The sequence below is a fragment of the Cryptomeria japonica genome, chromosome 4 (assembly GCF_030272615.1).
Source record: "Cryptomeria japonica chromosome 4, Sugi_1.0, whole genome shotgun sequence".
NCBI classification, from domain to species: Eukaryota; Viridiplantae; Streptophyta; class Pinopsida; order Cupressales; family Cupressaceae; genus Cryptomeria; species Cryptomeria japonica.
The window spans coordinates 421,993,698-422,021,391 of NC_081408.1; the positions used below are offsets into that span (position 1 = coordinate 421,993,698).

Sequence of the window (27,694 nt, forward strand, 5' to 3'; positions counted from 1 at the left end):
GCTAATCATGTTGATTAGCCATTAACGATTCATTAAGAGGGGGATTAGAGGAAATGTTAGGTGGGATTAGGATAATTTGAGTCGGAGAGAGAATGAGTGGAGGGATTAAAAAATTAGAAGAATAATGTTAAGTGAGTTTAGGGAGTTTCTAGAAGAATTTATTAGGTTAATGATGAATTAAGAAGATGATTTGTAGGAATCATGTAGGTTAACTAATTAATTGCTAAGAGGAAGATTTGTGAGGATTTGATTTTTTAGAAGAATAAAGAAAGGGATTGATTTATTAAATAAATCAATCACATGCTATAGTGACAATATTAATTATATTTAATTAATATTGAGGAGAATTTGAATTAATATAATTAATTAATTAATTATGTGAGGCATTTAAAATAATTATTTTTAAGTGTCTACACTAACGTTGATGTTGGTTCTAGGATTGACATATCAAGTAAAGATAGTAATCAAGGAATCAGGGCAAAACCTAGCCCAAAGATAGGTTGTGATAATGGGAAGAAGGAAAACGCAAAGAAAGACTGTGTAAGAATCCCAAAGGTTAGGTTAGTTCTTTTTTATGGATACAAAAAAGAGCTATAGGAAGCTAGGGGTTAGGAGGAAGAATGGACAGAGGTGAAGAGGAAAAGATATAATAGGGTCAAGGAGGATATTCGCTCAATATTCTTCTTCATTCTCATGATAAGAGAAGAGTAAAAAAAAATGTGTAATAGTTGACTTGTTAAGGGGTCTTGCACTTTGGTGCTTTGTTGGTCTGGAGAGGGGGTTCCCTTGTTGTAACCCCACCTGGTTCAAGCTAGGTTTAAATCTCGATACTTTAATATAAATAAGCAACAATTACCGATCAAATATACACACACACACACACACACACACACACACACACACACACACACAGTGTGTGTATGTATACATACATACATACATACATACACACACACATACAAATATAGATACAGATACATTTACATATGCATATGTATATGTGTATGTGTATAAGTATATGTATATGTATATGTATATGTATATGTATATGTATATGTATATGTATATGTATATGTATATGTATATGTATATGTATATGTATATGTATATGTATATGTATATGTATGTATATATATGTATGTATATGTATGTATGTATGCATATGTATATATATATATATACAAATATACATGTATATGTATGTATATATATACATATGCACATATACATATACATGTATATGTATATGTATATATATACATATGCATGTATATATATGTATGCATATGTATATATATACATACATATACATGTATATATGTATATATATACATATACATGTATATGTATGCATATGTATACATATACATGTATATATGTATATGTTTATATATACATATACATGTATATGTATATGTATACATATACATGTATATGTATGCATATGTATACATATACATATACATATACATGTATATATGTATACATATACATATATACAATGTATATATGTATATGTATACATATATACATGTATATGTATATGTATATGTATACATATGCATACATATACATGTATATGTTATATATACATATATATATATATATATATGTATGTATATATGTATATATATATGTATGTATATATGTATATATATATATATATATAAGTATATATATATATATAAGTATATGTGTACTTACATATATTTACATATGCATACATATACATATACATATGTGTATATATCTACACACACATACATACACACACACATACATGCACACACACATACAGATATAGATACAGATATATATACATATACATATACATATACATATACATATACATATAAATATAAATATAAATATAAATATAAATATACATATACATATACATATACGCATACACATACACATACACATACACATACACATACACATACACATACCTATATGTATACATATACATATGCATATTGTAGACACTTAAATTTGATTGATTAATTCAATCAGATCAACTCTCCTAAGTCACTTGTATTAGTTGAATAATTCATATTATTCTATTAAAATCAAGTATCATGTTGGCTAAATTAATTTAATTAATGAAGTCATGCCCCATATCCAATTAAATAATTAATCCTCCCCTTTTCTTCTAATCCCTTGAATTAATTAATCTAATTAATTAATTCCCCCTTTCCAATCCCTTGAATTAATTAATCTAATTAATTAATTTCCTCCTTTCCAATCCCTCAAAATAATTAATTCCCCCTTTCCAATTCATTGAATTAATTAATCCAACTAATTAATTCCCCCTTTTCATCCCCTTATTTGAATTAATTTAATTCAAATAATCCCATTTAATTCACATGTCTCATAACTTCTAATCACCTAACTAACCCTCCTTCTAGCCTAACCTCCAATCTAACCTTTGGGTTCTAACCAACACTATCCTCCCAAACTAACCTTATCATGTCCTATCCTAACCTCCCCTCACATGTGTGTGCACACACATAATTCCCTATTTTCCTTAATATTAGGAAATTGTAACCTATTTTGGGTGGCTTCCTCCCAAAATGGACATGTGTCCTTGTGGACACATGTCAAACCCCTTTTTGACACTTGGCCCTCTAAGGGACACTTGTCCTCCCTTTTGAGGAAAAGTGTGGAATCATAATCCACATGACACCCTTAGGATTGCCACTTGTCCTCCTTGAGGACAAGTGTTGCATTTTCCCAATCCCCTCCTTTCCTCCCTTTCCTAATCAATCCCCTTTCTTTTTCAAGCATATCCTCCACTTTCATCCACTCATAATGCCATTATGCAGGATTTTATCCACCTTTTTGCAATCACACCCTCATAATGTCAAATTCCATCCTCACGTCCCCTCATCCAATCTTCACATCTTGAATCCAATTAGCATAATCACACATCATGGAGCAATATCGAGCATCTGTTGTGTCTATGAGCACACATCTGACTATGGGATAATCAAATCAAGAAGCCAAATAGAATTTACATATTATTGGTTTTTATGTCATTTGTGCTTTATTCATTTCTTTCTAACATCCTAATCTTGAGGTGTTTGAGATAATTGTGTTTGCTTGGTTGTGATCGTAGGTATTTCAGTCTTCTACATTCGAGCACAATTTTCCCTCACACACATATACATATACATATATATATGCATACATAAATACACATGTATGTATGTATGTATGTATGTATGTATGTACACATATACATATGTATATGTATATAAATGTATATATATATGTATGTATATGTATTTGTGAAATATCCCTAACCGGATATGAAACTCAAATTCCTCCCAACTTCTGATATAGCTTTTAAACAACTATATTTTTTTATTTCTAGTGACTTGACATTTCGTCAAACACTTATCATGCAATGATACTGAGTTTTGAATTCTAATCTTAGAGTCTCATTTTGTTGTTTACCAATGAGGTATGTGTATCATAGAGCACTTGTATGCATAAAGAAGCCAAAATAAAGCAAGCTAGAATTTATTTCAGACCTCTAACTTAAATTATAATTAACAATGAAATATCCTACTTTGATAATTATGTTAAACTATGTATGCAACTGTTAATTCTAACAAGATTTCCCAGTGTGGTTTCATCTCTTAATATGAAAACAATAAGGAATTTTGAGATAAAATGTTCACACAAGATCACTCTTTAAATTTTTGAGAAAATTTGTAGTTTGGACCCTTGAAAAATCGAATACCATTAGGAGTAATGAATATAGTACTTAGGTATGATCTAAGTTCTTATGATATCAAGGAACCATGGTTTACATTCAAAATATTCCCAAACTACTTGTACAGCACAAAGATACAAGATCAATGAACAAATTTCTAACCTTGGTTTAATGCGGCATAGATGGATTCTTGATACATATATAAACGGGTGACCTTCACTTTCATCAAGCTAGGGAGCTCTATCGTTGTCCAAGCCTAATGCCTCTATCTCACACACCCCTGACTCCATACCATTTCCATTGCAGGTTGTACATATGAATATCAGGCTACAGTTCCCTTCTAATTAAGCCGATAGGCTTTTAGTGGGAGAAGTTTGTCGCTGAAGTGCAAGACATTCTAGCGGTCGTCGGAAGACATATGAATATCAGGCTACAGTTCCCTTCTAATTAAGCCGATAGGCTTTTAGTGGGAGAAGTTTGTCGCTGAAGTGCAAGACATTCTAGCGGTCGTCGGAATGTTTCCCTGCCGACGTTCCTCCTGGCGTGGTGACTTTACGCTTGGCTGCCAGCATGGTGACATGTTCGGTTGGGGTCACCTCAGTCCGTGTGCATGTTTCCCGAAGCGATGATGTGTTTAATGTTTTCCTATCCGACCGTGCGCACGAATGTCGACATTGTTTATGACCACCAGTTAACCCTAAAATGTATTTGGCTTTGTTGTTGTGCAAAGTGTTTTGCTCTGCAAATTTTCTGATAACGTTGGATTTACTCGTGGAGTTAGGTTTTTTCCTCGTTGTGACTGTTTTCTTAGTGTTGGTCAAGACTTTGTTGGCGTGAATGCTTTCACTCTGCAAGGTACGTCTTGATTTTTACAATGTGAAGGTTTTTGTTAGAATCTAGTTATATTTTTTCATCCTCTTCTTGCAGGGTTATTGCTTTATGCATTTGTCAACTTTGGTTTAGTGATCGCTTTTTGTGTGCGGTCGTGAATGCTTTATTGGTGTCACTTCTAAGTTTGTGGGCGTGAATGCTTTTAGTCTACAAGGTAAGTGTTTATTTTTATAGTTTGTTTGGTTTGTTAAGATTTTTTTTATACTATGCTTATGTTTTTTCCTCATGTCCTTGCAGGGTTATTATTTTGTTTGTGTTGTTTCACTATTTGTGGGCATCAATACTTTCACTCTGCAAGGCAAGTGTTCACTTTTACAGGTATTAGGGTTTGTGAAGGTGTTTTCTATCCCTCTCTCGGTTATTGCTCTTTCATGATCCAGTTAATAATCTTTGCAGTTGGTAAGTGTTGTATGTTTGTAATGTTCTCTGGTTGAATATCCTCTATTTTTCGCGTTATTCTATTTTATTTTGTGGCTCTTTGTTGGCTATGTCAATTTGCAGGGTTATTACTGTTGTTATACTCTACTTATAATTTTTGTTCATCTCCTTGCAGGGTTATTGTTTTTTTGGTGTTGTTTGAGAGTTTGTGGGCATGAATGCTTTCACTGTGCAAGGCAAGTGTTGACTTGTAGAGTTTTTAGGGTTTGTGAAGGTGTTTGTTATACTCTACTTATAATTTTTTGTGGGCATGAATGCTTTCACTCTGCAAGGCAAGTGTTCTTTGTTTGGCTTCTAGTTTGCCAGTCTCTGTTTTTAATTTGTGGGTCTTTCTCGGTTATTGCTCTTTTCTAATCCTGTTAATTTGCAGGGTTATTGTTGTTGTTTTATTCTTTGTGGTTGTGAGCCCTTTTGCTCTGCAAGGCAAGTCCAAACCTCTTAACTTCTTCTTTTATAAATTTGCTTCATTTATAGGTATTTCCTATTTAATGTTTTCATGGTTGTTGCTGGCAGGTTCGCAGTGGTTTTACGTTTTAGGGTTTTGTTTTCCTCCACGAGGTTGCCATTGTGTTATGCTTATCTATTATATTTTAGACTCTGGAAGGTAAGATCCTTTCCAAAGCTTCACAGCTAACGAAATTTTATATTCCTACATGTATATATATATATATATACATATATATATATATACATATATATATATATACATATATATATATATATGTATATATATATATACATATATATCTATATAGATATATACATGTATATATATATATATACATGTATATATATATATACATGTATACATGTATATATATATACATGTATACATGTATATATATACATGTATATACATGTATATATACATGTATATATGTATACATGTATATATATATATATACATGTATATACATGTATATATATACATGTATACATGTATATGTATATACATGTATACATGTATATATATACATGTATATACATGTATATATATATATATATACATGTATACATATATACATGTATATATATACATGTATATACATGTATATATATACATGTATATACATGTATATACATGTATATATACATGTATATACATGTATATATACATTTATATATATAGATGTGTATATATATACATATATATATATATACATATATATATATATATACATATATATATATATATACATATATATATATATATATATATACATATATATATACATATATATATATATACATGTTAGCCAGTTCAAGCAAATCTTTGTTTTAATAAATCCATTCTGAAATTTAGATTTGTATAGGGATTATGTTGTTCAAAATGTGTCATCGTATATCATATTACTATTATTTTGCTCTAAATAGATTTTCTTTAAAAAGTTAGTAGTGCTTATACATGTATATAAATGTATATATATATTCATGTATATATAATAGATTTGCTTAAAAGTGTTGGTAGTGCTTAGACATGTATATACATGTACATATATTTATATATACATGTATATATAATAGATTTTCTTAAAAGGGTTCGTAGTGCTGATACACACACACACACACACATATACACATGTATATATATATATATATATGTATATATATATATATATATGTATATATATATGTATATATATATATACATATATATACATATATGTACATATATGTACATATATGTACATATATGTACATATATGTACATATATGTACATGTATATGTACATATATATGTATATATGTACATATACATGTACATGTATATGTACATATATATGTACAGATGTACATATACATGTACATATATATCTATATGTACATATACATGTACATATATATATATATATATGTACATATACATGTACATGTACATATATATGTACATATACATGTACATATATATGTACATGTATATGTACATATATGTACATGTATATGTACATATATATGTATATATATATATACATGTACATATATATACATGTGTGTGTGTGTGTGTATATATATATATATATACATGTTACCCAGTCCAAGCAAACCTTTGTTTTAATAAATCCATTCTGAAGTTTCTACCGTTTATAGATAAAAGGTTATTTATCTTGCAAAGTAAAAGCCTTCATGTCCAGACAACAATAATCACATCAATAACCCTGCAAATTAGCAGCAATGGCATAGAACCAGTAAGCAATAATCACATCAATAACCCTGCAAATTAACAGCAACAACATAGATATATTTTGTTAGTATTATAACGCCTTAAAGTCCAAAATATATATATACATGTATATATAATAAATTTTCTTAAAAGCGTTGGTAGTGCTTATACATGTTTATAAATGTGTATATATACATGTACATATATATTTGTCCCTTGTCCTTGTCCTTGAAATTAGAATTATTGTATTCATATTCATATGTAATTAATTGTTTCCCATTCATAATTGACATAGGAGCACAAAAATCATTTTGTGCTTGGATAAATCTTTGTTAAGCCTTTTTCATTTTTGACCAATTTTTTGTCATTCATTCATGTAAATCAGCTACCCTATGCTATAAAGCATCACATGACAAATCAACTGTCAACCTAAAAATCTTTCTTTCTCACTAATTACTTCTTGACTTATAAAGAGGATTGGAAACTCACCATTAACAGGGAATGAGATTTAATTGATGCATTTGAATACCAACCCTCCATTTCCATCGTTGCCTTCCATTGCTTCTTGTTATTTGCCATTGTAGTGTGGCGTAAGGATCAGATATCATCTATTTTTTCTTGTTTTATGCCTTGCATGCTCTTTATTGCATGGTTTGGTAGGAGTGATACTCGCCTTTTGACACCTTCATATCTGAGAGCTTGGTTGAGCCCAGTGATAGTAATATTCTATAGCTTTGTCTTGAACACATACAAGACCCTGGTTAGTAGGGTTTACATCTGTTTAGCCAGTCCAAGCAAACCTTTATTTTAATAAATCCATTCTGAAGTTTGTAACATTTATAGACAAAAGGCTATTTATCTTGCAGAGTAAAATCCTTCATGTCCAGAAAGATAATAATCACATCAATAAACCTACAAATTAATAGCAATGCCATAGAAATTTTTTGATAGTATTATATCATCTTAAAGTCAAAAACCATGCAGATTAACAACATTAAAATGACTTCACATTTTACGGTTCTGTTTAGCTAAATTCACAACACTATAATGCCATTGATGTGTATAATTGTCACCTTGTGATCAACTTATTATATAAGGCAAATACCTTCACAGTAATGGGATTACAATGTTGGAAGTTAGCAAACACCTACCCCTTAAATGTAAATCCAATAAAAACTTGTTAACTAAGCCAGTAGGCTTTTAGTGGGAGAGGTTTACCGCTGAAGTGCAAAACAATCTAGTGGAATGTTTACTGGCAAGTGGAACCTTTCTTTCCCAATGTGGTGACGTGTTTTGTTGGTTTCGTATGAGTCAGTGCACATACATCCACAAGTGACGATGTGTTGCTTGCTTTGGTTTGTCTCTGTGTACATGCATGTCAAAGTTGTTTATGGCTCCCAACTAACCCTAATATGCATTTGCCTTTGTTCGTTGTCTGAACTATTTTGGCTGGCAACTTTTCTCCTAAGGTTGGATTTAGTCGTCCACTTAGGTTTAGTGGTCTGATTTAGTGATTCTAATCTGTCAGGGAATTCTTTCATTGACTTCTTAACCAAGGTCCAAGTGCAGGTGTGGTTCATGTTTTGAATGTTTTCATTTTGGACTATTCAGGGTTATTGTATTTTTGTTATACTAAAAAATGCTACCAATTAATGGTTTGCATTGAGAAGAAAATAATAATCCTGCATGGCAAACATCGCCCACTAAAAACCTATAATGAGTTACAAAAGGCCAGAATAATGCAAATTATCAGCGTTAAAATGTAATAACCCTAAAAAACAGAGAATATTTAATGATCAGAAAACATTGTAAAGTGTAAATGATCAAAACAGCAACTATACCTGCACTTGTTACCTGCAAAATTGTAAAAGATCTAAAAAAAGTGAACAGTCGACTTGCAGAGTGAAAGCATTTTTACATGTTACAGATCTATTTGCCTTAACATCAACAATGTAATGCAATTGATGAGTATGCTTTATTGCAGGATACATAACTTTGCATAAATGATATTACATTGTTTCATGTTATCAAACAAGAAATCCTACAAGGACACAAAGAAAAAATATAAGCAAAGTATAACAAAAAACTTTACAAACCCTTAAAACTCTCAAAGTGTGCACTTACCTTGCAAAGTGAAAGCAGTCACACCTACAAACTCACAAACAACACCAATAAACCATTCATAGCCATAGATAGAAAGGAATCACTAAACCTAACTCAACTTTTGCAAAAAACTTGCAGCCAAAACACTTCAGACAACGAACAAACACAAATACATAAAGTAATAACCTTGCAAGGTCACGAAGAAAAAAAAAAAGTAGACTATAACAAAAAAACTTCACAAACCCTTAAACTGTAAAAGTAAACACTTACCTTGCAGAGTGAAAGCATTCATGGCCACAAACAACGTATATACATGTATATATATTAGATTTTCTTAAAAGGGTTGGTACTACTTATACGTGTAAATACATGTATACATATATATACACATGTATATCTATATATATACACGTGTATATATATATGCACAAACCCTCAAAACTATAAAAGTAAACACTTACCTTGCAGAGTGAAAGCATTCACGGCCACAAACAATGTATATACATCTATATACATGTATATATATTAGATTTTCTTAAAAGGGTCGGTACTGCTTATAGATGTAAATACATGTATATATATACATGTATACATATATGTAAATCCATTCTGTAATTTATATGTCCACAAAGTCACTAATCATTAACAAGATTACAAAAGAGCAATAACCAAGAGAGAGCAACAAATTACAAGCAAAACAAAGTGTCAGGACAGTATTACAAAAATGTAATAACCCTAAAAACAGAGGATATTAAATTATCAGAAAACATTGTAAAATGTAAATGATCAAAACAGCAAACATAATTGCACTCATAACCTGGAAAATTGTAAGAGTACTTACAAAGTGAACAGTTGTCTTGCAGAGTGAAAGTTTTTTTTACATTTTACGGTTATGTTTAACTTAACAACAACAGTGTAATGCCATTGATGAGTATGCTCTATTGCAGGATACATAGGTTAACATAAATGACATTACAGTGTTGCATGTTATGAAACGAGAAACCGTAAAATGTAAAACCAGTGGATGTTAGGCCTTTAGTCACGCAGATATCTTCCTGAATTGCATGTTTGTTTTCTCCTGATTTCATTACAGCTTTAGAATGTTAGATTCATTGAAATGTGAAAAGCATGGTCATAAGGAGAGTCTATGTAAATTTTAAATTAGACAAAACCATTGAGCCCTAACAAATATTAAATGCATGGATTAGACGATGGAAAGCCAAAAAAATCAGTAATGTGAAACCTTAGAAAATTTATAGGATGAACTCTAAAAACAATAGTCATTTTCTCTTCATAGCCCATGGTGGTATCACTACCATGTTATGCACCCTTCTGATGTGCATCTTTTTTATGCATATCATCTTAAAGTTGTGTGAAATAGAATCTAGAAGTGATTATACTTCTACGAAGCTAATCTTAGTTACTCAGATATAATTCTTCAATTAATTATTAAAAAAAAACTAGAAATCCTATTCATTTGCAGCGCTTTGAATTAGGTTTTTTTCACCCCATACCATACCTGATATGTACGGTTTTTTTCCATTTTTTGATGTTTGTAGTCAATGTTTTTTATAATGAGTCAACAAAAATTTCTTTTGGATTTCCAAAAAAAATTATGATCTACTTTCAGATAAGCTCTCTTATTCTTTTGTATTCACTTTTTTAAGTAATGCATTTTGATTTTATCATTCCAACAGAAAACAGCCACACTAACACAATCAAATTTCTACAATGGATAGAAGATTGAAAGAAACAGAGGACATTAACAGTGTCATTGCAAGGATGTTGCAAGAAAGCAACAAGTTAAAGAGCAATCTCAGAAAGTTAATCCATAACTACGAATATAAAATAGCCAACCAATCAACAAAGAACCCCTCTACATCTTGTATTGATGTAACAACCATAGATAGTATGGAATTATGGCCTCTTCCAATACCAACTGCTGAACAATTGACTGATCCACTGGTTATTTTCACATTAGGAGACAAAATATTTAAATGGAATGATAGCAAGCTTGGATGGGTTGCCTAGGTAGATCCTCTCTCTCTGTAATTACTGAGTCTTTGAAAAGTTGCACTCATATTTTGATTAGCCTTCGACACAAAGAAATTCAACTCATATTTTGATTAGTCTTAGATGAGATGAACTCATATTTTGGTAGCTTGTTGTCAAATATTTAAATCATAAACTGAAACTTTATATTTTCTAAGCTCGTGGGCATATGAACATTTGACCATTTGAACTCATGTTTCAATTAGTCTCTAATCGGTTGATTACCATTTGAAACAAAATCTTCAACTCGTATCTTGATTAGTCTATGATGAGTTTAACTCATTTTTTTGTACTTGACTCTTAAATCTCTAAATCGTAAACTAAGACTTTATATTTTGGTGTTCTTATGCATATATGCCTTTGATCAGTTAAACTCATGTTTCAATTATATTCTGAAATGAGAAGTACAATTCATCATGCTTGTAATTTACTGTTAACTGTGGAAATTACAAAAAAAACTTTCCACTTTAATATAGGTACAATTTTCCCTTTTTAATGGGGTTAGTTGACCACTTACCTGAACTGATCCAAACTAATGAATTACTAAATAAAACAACAAATAAAAAACAAACTACAATTCTCAATTTCTGTTGGCGACAACTTTCGTATTTAGTAGGATTTTGCTGCGTACTTATCAACGACAATGAATTACTCGAGCCATTATGGCATTCAATCTATTTTAACAGAATATTTTAAACATCATAATAGGAACCCAATCAACTTTAATTTTGCAAGGCAATATACCAGTCCAGACGACAGGGATTTTATTGTTAGATTGAATCTGAAATGATTTTGAAACTAACAAACAGGTAATTACCATATCCTTGTGTGGCAATCTGTTTATTTCATATGAGCTGTACAATATTGAATTCTTCCAATAAATAAGACTTTTAGGATGAAATAAATTAACTACTTCTTCATAACATGAACTGGCATGTACGCTTAGTTCTGAGATTTGTCTCAAACAAAAAAAGGTCTATATCCACAATGGCATCTCCAGTAAACACCTCTGAATCGATACAGCAGTCCACAATTGATAGTTTGGTAAGCTAATTTATCAAACCTTTTCAAAACAAGAAACTTTAATGTTATTTTTTTCATAATACATCTCTCTTTTCCATTCCATCCTTTTCATTATCGCATGCACCCTTTTTTCATAGCATAGTCAAATATAGATGAACACTCTGTAGATAACATAGCTTGATTGCATACTCTACTAAACGCATGTTTTACATTAACGAATAAGCACATGTATGACTTGCTTAGCATTAACATTAAATCCTCTATATTCATATTATTTTTTTGTAGGAAAATACCCAAGACTATTCCCCTACCCCTTTTGCAATTCAATCTATCAATGCTGGGATGAGCTTCCTTCAGCATTTCTACAAGTTTTGTCATTTCAAAAAATGCAGAACAGCAATGATGATACTGGCGGATATAAATTAGTGTTGTCTGATAGTACATACATGCAGTTAGCAATCTTGCCTTCTAAGTATGCCACTCTGATAGATTCAGATATTTCTTAAAATAGGCACAATAGTCCAGTTGTCTAGTTATACATGCAGATACATATGGAACACAAGGTAGGAAACAAACTATGTTTATTAAATAAGATTTGTTTCATCTCTATTTAATTGTTTTCAAGTATAGTCGAAAGTATTTTAAAGAAAAGTCTTTTCATTTTACAGGACTATTATAATACTTAGTTTGCAAGTAAAAAAAAGTGATTGTCCATTCTTTGGTAAACCAGTATGCATGTTCAAAGAACAACAACCAGAAATTATGTCTGAGGACACACCATCATCATCTAAACGATCTCTTCAATTTTCTACTGAATTGCCATCCCCCCAAAGTACAATCTCTGATAACATAAGCCCTATCAAAAGTTTAAATCCATACCAAAATAAATGGACAATCAAAGGCAGAGTTACTCATAAGCGCCCTATTAAGCCATACATCATAGCCACTAAAAATGGCCACGTGTTTAGCTTTGACATTGTCGACATCGAGGGTTATGAAATTAGAGTCACATGTTTTGATGAAATAGCTCAGTTACACTCTAATCATGTGGAAATAGGTTCACATTATGTTATTTCAAAGGGATCCATCAAGGAAGCAAACACAAGATACAACAAACTCAACATCCATTTAGAAATCATCTTGTCTGATACATCCATATGTAAACGTTGCACCAATGAAGAAGAACCAAATCAACAACGCTCTCCTTTCACACCTATTAGTGAAGTGTTTCAGCTAACCAATAACATGTTGGTTGACATAATTGGTGTTGTTTTATACATTGGAGATATCATTCCAATACACAGGAAAGATGGCAGTCAAACACAGAAGCGAGTTGTCAAAATTAATGATCTGTCTGGATCAACAATTGACATCAACCTATGGGGTCCAAAGTCAAAACAAACAGGACTAGAATTAAAAAACATGTTGACCAGTGATAGTGTTGTTATCCTTGCTTTACGTAATGCTTGTGTTGGCTATTTCAATGGAAAGGTTATAAACATAACAACTGCCACAACATTACATATCAACCCACCTTTTCCAGAGACAGAACCTCTAACATTAAGAGGAAAGGACCCTTTGCTTGATGCACCCTTTCTTCCAACAGCTATCCACATAGATGGGAAATATACTAGAATGACTTTCTTCAATCCGCGAGCGGATGAGTGTTAAACCAGAAACAATTCAAACTACTTTAATGGTTGTTCTACGTTTTGTAAATGTAACAAATAAAACTTTCTGTTGCGCAGCTTGTCCACTAATAGTAAATGGAACGCCTTGCAAAAAAAAATGTACACAACAGGTTGACGATTCTTGGTTATGTCCTAGATGTGAAATGACCATGCAGGACTACAACTATAGTTACCTCTTACCAGTAAAGTTACAAGATGCAACAGGTACTCTTTGGGCCACTGCATTTGATGATGTTGGCATTCGCTTGCTAAACAAAACTGCAAAAGAGCTTTGTGCACTGGAAAATGATGCAACAACAACAGAAACACCTTGCTCGGTGATTAACAAGCTTGTGTCACATCACTATTCATTCACACTCTTGGTGTCTACTGACACATACAATTATGAATCAAAGATGAAAGTTGCAATCAACAAAATCTCCCCTGTTGACTACAAATCTGAGTGTGATGCATTGCTTGTAGAGATTGGTCGCTTATGTATATAGGCTTAGCATTATAAGGCATCTTGCCTAATTACCAAACTTTATGTTTATGATACAGTTATTACATTACATAATTTACATATTTGATAGTTTTGCAAATACAAACAATTAGCTTTTATGCACACATGACTACTTCTATAAATATGTATATGTACATTTCTTACATCTATTTCTTATCTCTTTGAAATTCTTTCCTTATCACATAATCTTTTTTTCACTCGTGCTTATTAGTTTTGCATGTATTGTTATAATCAAATTTAGTCAATAAATAGATATGTTTATATGTTTATGCACATATAACTATACAACATTTCAAACTCTTTGAGGAAGCTTGCTCTTGCATTGGACAACACGTTTAACTGCTTATTCTTCTATATTGGTTAATTGCCTTGCAGAATAAAATTGATTTCCTTGAGATTCCTCTCGTATATAAGTACTTCCTGCTCATGGTTTCCTCTACAATAACATGTTGAAGATTATCTCATATTTCCAATTCTCTATTTCTTTGAAGCATTAATAATTACTCATTAATAATTTACTTGAACTATAAAGCATATGCAATCTCAGCATTCTTTCCAATATGTCTTTTACCTTCGATTCTCAACTTTAACTATTCTCTTTCCTGTAAAAGTATTTACAATTCAATGTGGTCACATAAATCTGTCCAGCTTAATTAAATAAATATTCGCTATTTATTTGATTAAAAATCCACTAGCCATCAGTTAATTAAATTAATATTTAATTAATCATTTCCAAACATTCTTCTATTAATTAAATAAATTATTCAATTTATTTTAATTCATTCATTAAATCAAATTCACAATCAATTAAATAAATAAAGTCTATTTATTTAATTGAATCCCCCTATTCCTCTTTTAAATAAATTAATTAAATAAAAACATTTATTTAAATCATTATCCCCCCCCACTTGCATTTTCCTACAAATGCAACTTGCACACATTTATTGAAATAAAAGAAATTTTTATTTTAATAAAATCCTATTTTCCCTCACCCACCAAATCCACTTGCAAAAATCTAATCCCCTTCTAGATTCTTCTAACCCCTTCCTAATTAGCCTAATCCATCCCCTAATTATTGTCACATTCCTAAGCAAAATGGAGTCACTTCTCAAAGACTCCAAAGTCTTTTGAAAAGCATTTAATGCTTTGTGTGTTCAACAAATTAACCCCCAAAGTCTTCCAAGACCACTAATGGCTCTTACATGACCATTTATGGCTCTTACATAACCATTTATGGTTATTTCAAACTTGTCCCCCCAAACATTTATTGTTTTGACCATATTCATCCATTTCACATTTGCACAAGAGTTTATCCATTGAATAAAAGCTTTATTCTTTGAATAAAGAGTTTATTCAGTCAACCAACCTTGACTTTAACTCCCAAAGTCATATCAAGCATTTAATGCTTATTCCCTCTCTTCTCAACCTATCTCACATTGACACTTGTCATCCTGGGATTGGGTTGAAAGCCCTCACATGGATTTGAATTCATTCAATCCTGACCTTTGTTGAGATTACTCAATCTCAACCATCCATTGCTCCATTTTTCTTATAAATAGAGCCCATTTCTTCATACTCCAGATTCTGAAAACTTGTATGCATTTAAGCTATAGGCATTTTAAGAGAGCATTTTAGCACAATTAACTAATATCTTGTCATTTTGGATAAAATCAATCATTTTAGTATCAATAGCTTAATATTAGCTTCTTTATTTACATTTAGAGCAATATTTCAATCTCAAACCTCCATAAGCATCCATAGTGCAAAAAGTTGCTGAGAGCTACACTATTTTGGAACTTGGAGAGGAGAGGAACAAGGGAGAAGGAACTAAGAGCATGTTAGGAGGTATTTGGAGATGCCTCATCATATTTGCTTCTTTAGTTAAATATGCTTTCATGATTTTAGTTTCTCTCTTGATATGCCTGTTTAGATTAGTTTTTGATTGAATAACACTAACGGTTTCTTGTGTGTTTTGTGTTGTTTCTCTGAGACTAACCTTGTCCATTTTGCAGGGCATCATTTGGTGAACCCAACGTGAATCGAAACACCAAAAATATCATTTTTTAAAAAAAACTAACATGTCTGAATGTTGAAAGTGTCACACAGGTTGCGCTTTGGCGCTATTGAACTCGTTCTAGCACTATCGACACTTATACTTTTAGCGCTATTGTTCTTACAGTAGCGCTATTGTCTCAAGTTCAGTGCTTTTGGTACCGTTTTGGCGCTTTTGACGTTGTTTTGGCGCTATTACCCCTTTTTCGGCGCTTTTGCCTCTCTGTCTTCCCCTTCTTTCAGCGCGTTTGCATTAAATAGCACTTCTGTTCAAACACAGACTAGCGCTATTGTAACAGAATGTCGTAAAAATCACCTTATAACCAAAAAAATGAAAAATTTTAGGCTTGTGGAAGCCCCCCTTGGACATAGATTTTACTAACCATTTGTTGTTTGTGCAGGTTTAAAATTCACCATTAAAAATCACAAATTTTCTTTTAGTGCTTTAAAACTTGAACAAACAAAATTTTATCGCTTTCTAGTTAGGGTCACTCGTCTTTTGGTGCATTAAAAACTGAACAAAACAACTTTATTTTTTTGCAAGTTAGGAAACAAACTTCGTTTTGGTGCTTAAAATCAACAAAACAAAATTTATTTTCTTGCATCAACTTAAAGAAATTTACAATCAACACTTTGTTTTGGGCAATCTAAAAAGAACAAGCCATTTTTCATTCAAGCTCAAAAACAATTTTACTTCAAGCAAAACGTGCTTTTTGTTAAGTTGACCAAGATTTCATTTTTCCTAGTTTACAAAACATATTGCCTTTGAAAGTTAAAAAGAACATCATGATTGTTGGAGCAACATCTCCAAATAGTTAGACCACATTGCGATGATGGGTTAAAAAGAACAAAGTGTTTTTCGTGTTTGGCACGCTTGTGCAAAAAGGTCGGTTAAGTGGTCCCACTTCTAACACACACTATCCTCTCCCTTGGCTTTCGTGGTCCTAGGTGCAAGAGAAAAGTGTTAGTAACACTCAAATTTTATCTTTTTAAGAGAGGCTTGCCAAGGGATCGATACTCTTGGGAATGACCTCGAGTGGTAAATCCTTCGAGCCGCTATAGAAATCAGGTGAGAGCGAAAGTTGTAGCCTTGGGTATAGTTGTTCCTACAGTGTAACTGGCCGAAAGGACAAATGGGCCCCACCACCAGTTATAAGGCTCTTAAGTGAGTCACTGCAGAATGAACTTATGTCCAAAAACATTGAACATGACTAAACACCTTTCAGTACTAGCCCACCCATTCTATTGATTGAGGATATTTGCGATATAATTTAGTGCAAGAGCATAGATGGTTTTGCTCCCAAGATACTCACCATACTTATTTCCTTGAGTAGAAACATAGCTTTTTGAAAAGTCACTTGTGGCTTGATAAAAGTGGTGACTCCCCCATCATAGGGATCATCTATTTGTTATGCTCATGCAAGACTTAGTATATCACATCCTTACCTGCCACGGTGGGATTCATAAGGTATGTAGTACCAAAGTCGAAGAAATATCAAGATGTGGGCTAAATTTATCACAACTAGCCATTTGACCTTAGGGATAAAAAGTGTTTGAAGTGTGTTCATTTTAAAGACCAAGTGCAAATTGAGCTGACTTCAGGCTTTGGAAATACACCTTAAAATACATCTAAAGGAAGGGTCATATACAAGTCCAAGGATTGGGTTGATTTAGACCCATACTCATTTGTGCCTTTTAGGCAACATTCTTGTGTTTGTGTGCTTGCTTTGTTTTCTTGTCAAAGAAACATCAAAAGAAAATCACTTTCAAAACAAAGTATTCATCCAACCAAACATTTTTCAAAACAACCAAACACATCAAAAACAAAGTGCAAACAACAAAGTATCAAAACTTTATGACCATTCTTCACATCTTGCGAAAGAAGAAGCGTTATCAGAATATCAACTTGAAAAGAAGACCATTAAGCTCAAAGGCTTTGATCAAAAGGAGGAAATTCTTCTATATAAATAGACAAATCTTTGTCTCCCATAGAGTTTTTCTGTGTCACATGCGTCTCTACCTTCAAGGCAAAACAAATGAATTTGATTCAGAATCATTGAACCGCAGAGCTTTTATGCAATATAGAGCTCTGAGTTATCACAAAAACCAAGGAGGCAAGATTAATCCCAACTTTTTCCCAAACGTCTGTATCACATACAACACAGCTCGAGAAATACCACCAACACTCGAAAGAGAAGAGATAGAGTTTGTCCCATTTGTGACACAAAGTTTTTATTGAAGTTGAAAACATTTTTTATCCATCTCATACATCATCACTTCATCATCCATTCATTCCAACTCTCAAAACATTAAGAGGTTCTTGTCCCAAAGTTCTCTTTTAGATATTGCTTGAAATCAAACACATCACGTCACTTTTTAGATTGTTTCTATATCTAGGATAAGCTCATCCTAAGAGACACATCTACGCAGGCTAAAACTAGTTTATGAGTGAATCCTCTCATTACTAGGTAGTTCAATTTGTAACACATCTCAGATTTCTCTACACCTTATCACATCAAAACTTATCAAACAAACAAGCAATCCAAAGAAGGAATTTTGGTTACATCTACCTTAAAAGTGCTAGAGATCCACATGCAACACAATTCACCAATCATCAATCTCTCATTTCATCAAAAACTCATCATCATCCTCACTCACCTTCAATAAAAGCTTGTAAGCAAAATGGCTCAAACCCGATCACGGTCAAGGCAATGAGAAATAGAAATGGAAGAAGAAGAAGAAGAAGAAAATCTTAATGAATTTCAAGAAGCACTTGGAGGAAATGCGAATGACGAAAACCCAAGTACTCCTACTCCCGCAACAATAGAAAGGGCTCAGCATAACCCTCTCTTTAATAGACTGTTTGATGAAATACTCAGGAGCAATGCAGATGCTCACTTCTTAAAGCTCGCTCAAGAAGGAGCAAAACTCCCCTCTGACTTTGATCTTGCCCAATTAAGACAAGCATCAGAAAGAAAAAGTCACCATGAAGAGGAAAGAGGTAGAGATCCCATCAGATATAACATTCCTCGAGGTAACCCACCACCTCCTCCTCCAAATGAAATGGAGATGTTGCGGCAACAAGTCGAGAATCTTGCCCAACAGCTTCATAGTGGTGTCAAGACTAGCCAATTCTCTCTCAATGACATTTGTCCCTATCCTTTTGATAGGAATCTCTATATGCCACCCTTTCCTCGAGGATTCGAAACACCCAAATTTGAAAAATATAGAGGAAAGGGAGATCCCCGTGATCATGTCAGAGAATTTCATTCCGCTTGTCTCGAAGTGGCATATGAAGACACATACCTAATGCGCCTTTTTTCCCAAAGCTTGGGAGGAACAACCACATCATGGTTTTCCCGACTACCAAGTGGCATTAGAACATTTGAGGAACTCATCCAGAAGTTCCTAGCTCATTACTCTCATAACATTGAACGCGACATCACCATGGCTGATCTGTACAACACTAAACAAAAACCAGGTGAACTATTCTCAGTATTTCTGCAACGATGGCGTCAAATGTCTAGCAGACGTTCTCTTCAATTACCTGAACGAGAACTAGTGGAAATATTCATTTCCAACTTAAACGAAGAAATGGAATTTCACCTGGATGTCAAAGACACAGACTCTTTTAATGATATGATCACCAAGGGTTTGAAATGTGAAAGGGCACTTATCAAGAAAGGACTCATCAAAATCTATAATGAACCAAAGGATGGTCCTCGCCCACGCTTCAATAGTGATAAACCAAGCTTCTGGAACAAAAACAAGAATATCATCAACGATGGGGTTGTGGATGCCCGAACTATCCAAACTGCACAACCTATGGTTCGGTTTGCAGGACAGAATCCTCCACCTCAGAATAACACAAATGTTCCTTCCAATCAAGGTCGCATCACATCTCACGATGAACCAAGACCTCGTCAGCAAAAACAAAAACGCACATACACTCCCTTAGGGGAACCCATTGAAACAGTATTGCAACAACTCATTTCTCAAAATTTGGTCACTCTACCAAAAACATCAAACTATGAACCTCAGGTCAAACCTGCATGGTGGAGAGATACTGAACACTATGATTTCCACCAAGGAAGAGGACACAAGACAAGTAATTATCACTGATTAAAAGATCTTATTCAGGATCTTATTGACTGAGGAGAAATTGAAATTGAAGGACATGACCCAAAAACAACAAATAATGATCATCTGATGTTCAAAAATCCACTTCCATCGCAAGATCAAAGGGGTCCTTCCATTTCCAAGTGAGGCACTGATACCACTGATTATACACAGGCTGCATATAATTACACTGTAAATCATCTGTATGATGCCAGTGAACAAGTTGCAACAATAACCTTCAAAAATCCCAACTCAAATTGCAATGTTGTTACACGCCGCGGCAAAGTTACCATAAAGGCAGCTCCACAAGGCACCACCTCCATCCCAAAGCAATACAATCTTGTGGAACAATTAGACAAAACGCCTACGCTTATATCCATTTTAGAGCTTTTGCATCTATCACCATCTCATAAAACTATCTTGGATCAAGCACTCCAAGAGGCGTCAGTCCCTGCAAATCTGAATACAGACCAATTTCAAGCCATGGTTGGAATTCTAAAGTCATCACCTTGTCTCACTTTTTTAGAAAGTGACAATTCATCCTTCCAACAACCTCATAACGCTTCGCTACACATTGAAGGCTTTATCAACCAACATAGGATCAAGCGAGTCTTGATCGATAATGGAGCAAGCCTGAATATTTGTACACTACAGTTGGTCACAGCATTGGGATATGCGATAGAATCAATGGACCCTCGTAAGAAGATCACAATCAAAGCTTATGACGATGCAGAGTGGTCATCCAAAGGAGCTGTGGTACTACCAATCTGAGTAGGCCCTGTGGTAAAACACATCATCTGTCAGGTTTTGGACCTTCCTCTACCATACAATCTATTGTTAGGGAGACCTTGGATACATGCCATGCAAGCCGTTCCATCTACCTACCATCAATGTATCAAGTTCCCACATAATGGTGTAGAGATCACAATCTTGGGTGATGCCAATCCCTTTGCGTATTGCCATAATATCAGCCATCAACCAGAGATTACTGTTCCTAATAATAGAGAAGCCATTTCCTCCACATCATATATAAGTCCCGCCTCTCTTACCAGTTCAAACACCACTATACCCAAGCAAGAAAAGCTTAAGATGAGGATAGCAGAGGAAGGTCCTGGGGAATACAACTTGAGTCAACTCTTTTGTGTGGGATAAATTCCCATTTCTCCTAGAACACATGGTAAACCACAGCAGGTACTCCAACAACCACTAAACACGCCTGCATGTGCTTTGACGCCTTTCATCCTTGGAAAGAGTCAAGAAGAAGAAACCCAAGATGAGGACTTGGCAGACTGGATCTATAAAGATCCCATCATCACTGATATACTGAAAGTTAAACTTCCTACAGATCAGTACGGCAAAGGTCTCCTCATTATGCAAAGAATGGGCTATGATGGTCAGAGTGCTTTGGGATGTTGCAAACAAGGGCGACATGAACCTCTGCTGCCAGAATTAAAGCCCAAAGGTAATACAGGCCTAGGCTTTGAAAAAGAGATCTTTCCTAAACTCAAATTCAAAGGAAAACCCAACAAACCGTTATGTCAGCCCACGGCAAAAAGGACACCTTTCATTATCAAAGCAGCATCAAGCACCATCCCAACTGCCCCATCGAGGCTCAAAACCCCAACACAACTATCACCAATGCCAATCATCCCACCAATCGAACCAATAATCCCATCAACAACACCATTAGCAGCAGCAACTGTATCAAAACCTGCAGCAACATCTATAGCACCAGCAGTTCCAGCAGAAGCAACTGAGTCAATATTACCAATACTCTCGGTACCATATTCTTTTATCCCCATCAATCTTCCTGCAGCACCGATCACTACAAAGGTACATCAACCAATCACACCTACAATATTTAACTCAAAAGACATCCCAGTATGGTATAGTAATCGGATGCTGGAAAGTGACTCAAAGATTGACTCACATGAGTGGGAATTTGATTCTATATAGCTTAACACTTCAGATGAGGAAGACACATCACCACCTCCACCACGCAAAGACATCCCTGTTTACAGAGAAGCACAGATAAAGACCACTTGGGTTCCTGAACTGGAAACATCTTCCACAGACCCTACGTCTCATCCTACGCCTGATTCTGACAGGGAGAGTACCATCAACGACCTTCACCATAACATCTTAACCCTCACTGATACATCTAGCACACTTAACCTAATCGATGAAGTAATGCCCATTATCCACCCTAAACTCATCGAATGGAACCAACCAAATTCCCCATGCCTTGACTTTTTCCAAAATGATGAGGCCATCATTGACTTTTTGGAATTAAGGGATAACCTACCAAGTGGGGATCACAAAGTTGGATTCGCCATTAAACTTAATAGCGCAGCGCAGCATACTTCGGGGCGAATGCCAAACCTTTCAGTTGCAAAAATATAACAATCAAACATGGATCTTCCAGTGAAAACCACACTGTGGCACTGTTTGATCCGACAAAAGTAAAAAGAAAGAGCGTATCCAATGGTGAAAACCTCTCTGAGGCACCTGAGGATGAAGGGTTTGACATTTTCCATGATAGTACACAACAGGAACGATCAACGATTCTCATCGAGGAAACCAAAGAATACAATGTGGGGACTCCTGAAAATCCTCACCTCGTACATCTGGCATCTCTTCTCACTCCAGAAGAACAGCCTAAGTTTATAGAGTTCTTCTAGAAGCATCAAATCAACTTTGCATGGTCATATGCAGACATGCCTGGGCTTGATCCTGATTTAGTCATGCATCACCTTACCGTAGCAGAAGGAGCCAAACCTGTCAAACAGAAGCTTCGTAAAAGGCATCCTCAAATTGCTATGCTAGTCAAAACAGAACTCAAGAAACTCCTAGATGTTGGTTTCATTAGACCAATTGATTATGCAGAATGGATCTTCAATGTTGTGCCTATCGGCAAACCAAAAGGGGGCATCCGCATTTGTACTGACTTTAGAGATCTGAATAAGGCCTGTCCTAAGGATGACTTCCCCTTACCAAATATCGACATCATAGTGGATCTGACAGTAGGACATGCCATGCTTTCACTCATGGATGGCTTTTTAGGATACAATCAGATAAAGATCGCACCAGAAGATCAACATAAGACATCCTTCACATGTCCATGGGGCACATATTGCTGGAATGTAATGCCTTTCAATCTCAAGAATGCAGGAGCAACCTATCAAAGAGCAATGACCACCATCTTCCATGACATGATGCATACTATGATGGAAGATTATGTTGATGACTTACTAGAAAAATCACTCACCAGAGAAGGGCATCTCCACATCTTAGATAAAATCTTTGATAGACTGGAACAATACCATGTTCAACTTAACCCAAAGAAATGTGTCTTTGGAGTAACCTCCGGGAAGCTTCTAGGATACATTGTCTCAAGCAAAGGTATTGAGGTCAACCAAGCAAAGGTAAAAGCAATCATGGACATGCCACCACCAAAGAATATCAGTCAGTTAAGGACATTACAAGGGCGACTTCAATCCATCCGAAGATTCATTGCACAATTGGCTGATAAGTGTCACCCATTCACACATCTGCTACACAAGAACATCTGCTTTCAGTGGGATGCCCAATTCCAGCAAGCATTTTAGATGCTTAAAGACTATCTCATGAATCCACCATTGCTGATGCCACCAGATCCAAGTAGACCGTTGTTACTCTATATCTCAACAACAAGTACAGCATTGGGTGTACTACTAGCACAACATAATGCAGAAGGAAAAGAGTGTGTTGTTTACTACATCTCTCGCACGCTGGTTGGCTATGAACTCAATTACACCCCTATTGAGCGAGCTTGCCTAGTAGTAATCTTGGCAGTAATTAAACTGAGACACTATCTGTTAACACACAAAGTACAACTCATTGCAAAGATTGATCCACTCAAGTATTTACTCAGCAAAGCAGCATTGACAGGTCGATTGGCCAAATGGGTGATGATTTTAAGTGAATTTGACATCGAGTATGTAGACCTTAAAGCTATCAAAGGTCAAGTTATTGCAGATCAGTTGGCCGATGCACCTCTCATAGGTGATCATCCTCTCATTTCCAATTTTCCAGATGAAAAGATATTCATGATCACAACAACACAACCATGGAAACTATACTTTGATGGCTCGTACACTAGGCATGGCTCGGGGGCAGGCATTCTGTTTATCACACCTCAAGGTGACAGCATCCCGAAGTCTTACAGGCTCACATTTCCATGTACCAAAAACATCGCAGAGTATGAGGCCTTGATCACGGGACTCAGGTTAGCCATACAATGGAAATTACAAGAACTACAAGTATATGGCGACTCCCAACTGGTCATTCGACAAGCAACAGATGAATATCAGACCAAGGATGATAAACTCATGCCATATAAGCAAATGGTGGACACTCTAAAGATGTCATTTACTACTATCACTTTTGAGCAGATACCAAGAGATCAAAATCGAGCTGCTGACGACATGGCTACCATCGCATCTCTACTAGATCTTCCATAGAATTCAACACGCTACGAGTTCTTGGTCGAACAGCTTTGGATTCCCGCTTATGATATCCCTGAATCTGAAATGATATGTCGCCTTGTCGGTTCTGAATCCCCATGGTATGGTGAATTCTACACCTATCTCCGTGATCACACCCTTCCTCCCAACCAATCGAATAACCAACGTAAAACCTTTATTCGCCAAACTACTCGATATACCATTATTGCCGAAACCCTATACTGACGCGGTCTTGATGGTACTCTCCTTCGATGTCTAGAACAAGGTGAGATAACAAAGGCTTTGGAAGAAGTCCATGAGGGAATTTGCGGGACTCACTCGAGTGGTCCATCACTAGCCAAGAAACTCCTGCGCAATGGATACTATTGGCCATCTATGGAAAAGGATTCCTACTACTTTGTCAGAAAATGCAAGAAATGTCAAGTTCATGGCGACCTGATACATGCACCAGCCCAGGAACTGCAACCAATCACAACACCATGGCCTTTTTGTTAATGGGGTCTTGACCTTGTGGGTAAGATTCATCCATCTTCATCTAATGGCCATAAATTCATTATTACCGCCACCGAATATTTCACAAAGTGGATCGAAGCTGTTCCACTTACCCAAGTCACCGGCAAGTAGATCGCCTCATTCATCCTCAACTACATCATCTGCTGGTATGGTGTTCCCATGTCCATCATCACAGATAATGGTCTTCCTTTCAAAAATTAGGATGTCTGCGAACTTTGTGAGAAATTTCATATCCAACACCGCTTTTCCACTCCCTATTACCCACAAGGCAATGGTCAGGCCGAAGCATCGAATAAAAACATATTACGGATCCTAAAGAAGACAGTTAATGATGCTGGTCGTGATTGGCATGTTCAATTGAATCCAGCACTATGGGCATATCAAACTAGCATTCGAACTCCTATAGGCGCAACTCCCTACTCATTGGTCTATGGTGCCGAAGCTATCTTACCTATTGAGGTTGAGATACCATCCCTACGGGTTTCCTTGCACAATTTAATAGATGATGAAGCCTACAAAGTATCCCGCCTCCAAGACTTATAGTTACTTGATGAGAAGCGACAAGCTACGTACAACCATCTCAAAGCCTATCAGCAGTGCATGAGCAGAAGCTACAATCACCAAGTTAGATCTCATACATTTGAGGTAGGTGATCTTGTTCTACGAGAGAATCATCGCAACCAACCAAACAGAGAACATCAGGGCAAGTTTGAATCAAACTGGCTAGGCCCATATGTCATCACTGTTGTCTTCGAGTCCGGGGCATATCAGTTGGCTACATCAGAAGGAGAACCACTTGCCGACCCAATCAACAGCATGCACCTCAAAAGATTTTATACCTAAGTTGAACAGAGCATCCAACTCCCCTACATACCAAAAAATACCAAAAACATCCAGATCAATGACCTGAAGAAAATACAAAAACACCAAAAAGAGTAAGAGAAAAATCATACATCCAAACGGTGAACAACCACTCCGGTGGCACCTTGGGTAAGTGCGATGGTGAAAACTTGGCAAACAGGCACCACTCGTAAAGGCAATGGCTCCAGTATCTTTCAGGATCGTTGCGATCACATTCATACATCCACACATCCATCCATCTAAACCATGGCTTGTTATTTGATCTGTAATCAAAGAAAGTACTTCATGCATCTAGCATCCCGCTTTGTCATAATCATGTCTACACTTGGGGGCAATGCCCTTAAATCTAGTTGATGGAAGTGGATTCTACATTACTGGTGATTCATTGGGTAAAACATTCAAAACTGTTTCACAAAATCCAAAAACATTCAAAAATGCCTCACAAAATATCACAAACATTCAAAAACGTCTCACAAAATCCAAAAACATTCAAAACAATTCAAAATCCAAAAACATCGAAAAACCATTGAAAATCACACAAAAACATGGCAACACTTTGTACATACTCATCCATGCAGATACAAAACAAACATTGACATAATACTCACACAATGACCATTTACCAATCAAACCACACAATCAACATCAACAAATCGGAAACTGTCTTCCACAAGGATGCATCCTTCCTTACCAAAACAAAGACAAAAGTGACGTTTTCTTTGACAAGAAAATTATGTTAAGCTATCAAATACTTGGTTGATTTGTGAGTACAATCATTCATTTATCTATATCGGGATCTTTTAGCATTGTTTTGTATCATTTGCGCATTATTTCCGATGAAGTTCTGGGGCATGTACTAATGGTGTCTACGTGGGAAGTTCACTAAGCTACGTGATCATAGGCAAAAATACAGTCATAGATCACTACAGCTTGCTGACTACAGCGTATACCTCGACCATATGAGCATGAACCATTACCAAGGATCCCTATATTCTTTATTCTTTATGTATATACTGTTTGGTTGCAGGTACAATGCTCATTCTTTGGTTCCTCCTCATC

At 34.9% G+C, this 27,694-nt stretch overlaps 1 protein-coding gene across 1 annotated transcript; it reads left to right on the forward strand.

Moving 5' to 3' along the window:
• Positions 1–4,751: 4,751 nt before the first annotated feature.
• Positions 4,752–14,568, forward strand: LOC131031225 (replication protein A 70 kDa DNA-binding subunit A-like). The gene is made up of 8 exons (XM_059219182.1): positions 4,752–4,769; positions 4,853–4,913; positions 5,012–5,014; positions 5,169–5,229; positions 5,424–5,476; positions 5,567–5,657; positions 13,697–14,058; positions 14,141–14,568. The coding sequence occupies exons 1-8, from the start codon at positions 4,752–4,754 to the stop codon at positions 14,566–14,568; spliced, it is 1,077 nt and encodes a 358-aa protein (XP_059075165.1).
• Positions 14,569–27,694: the final 13,126 nt, after the last annotated feature.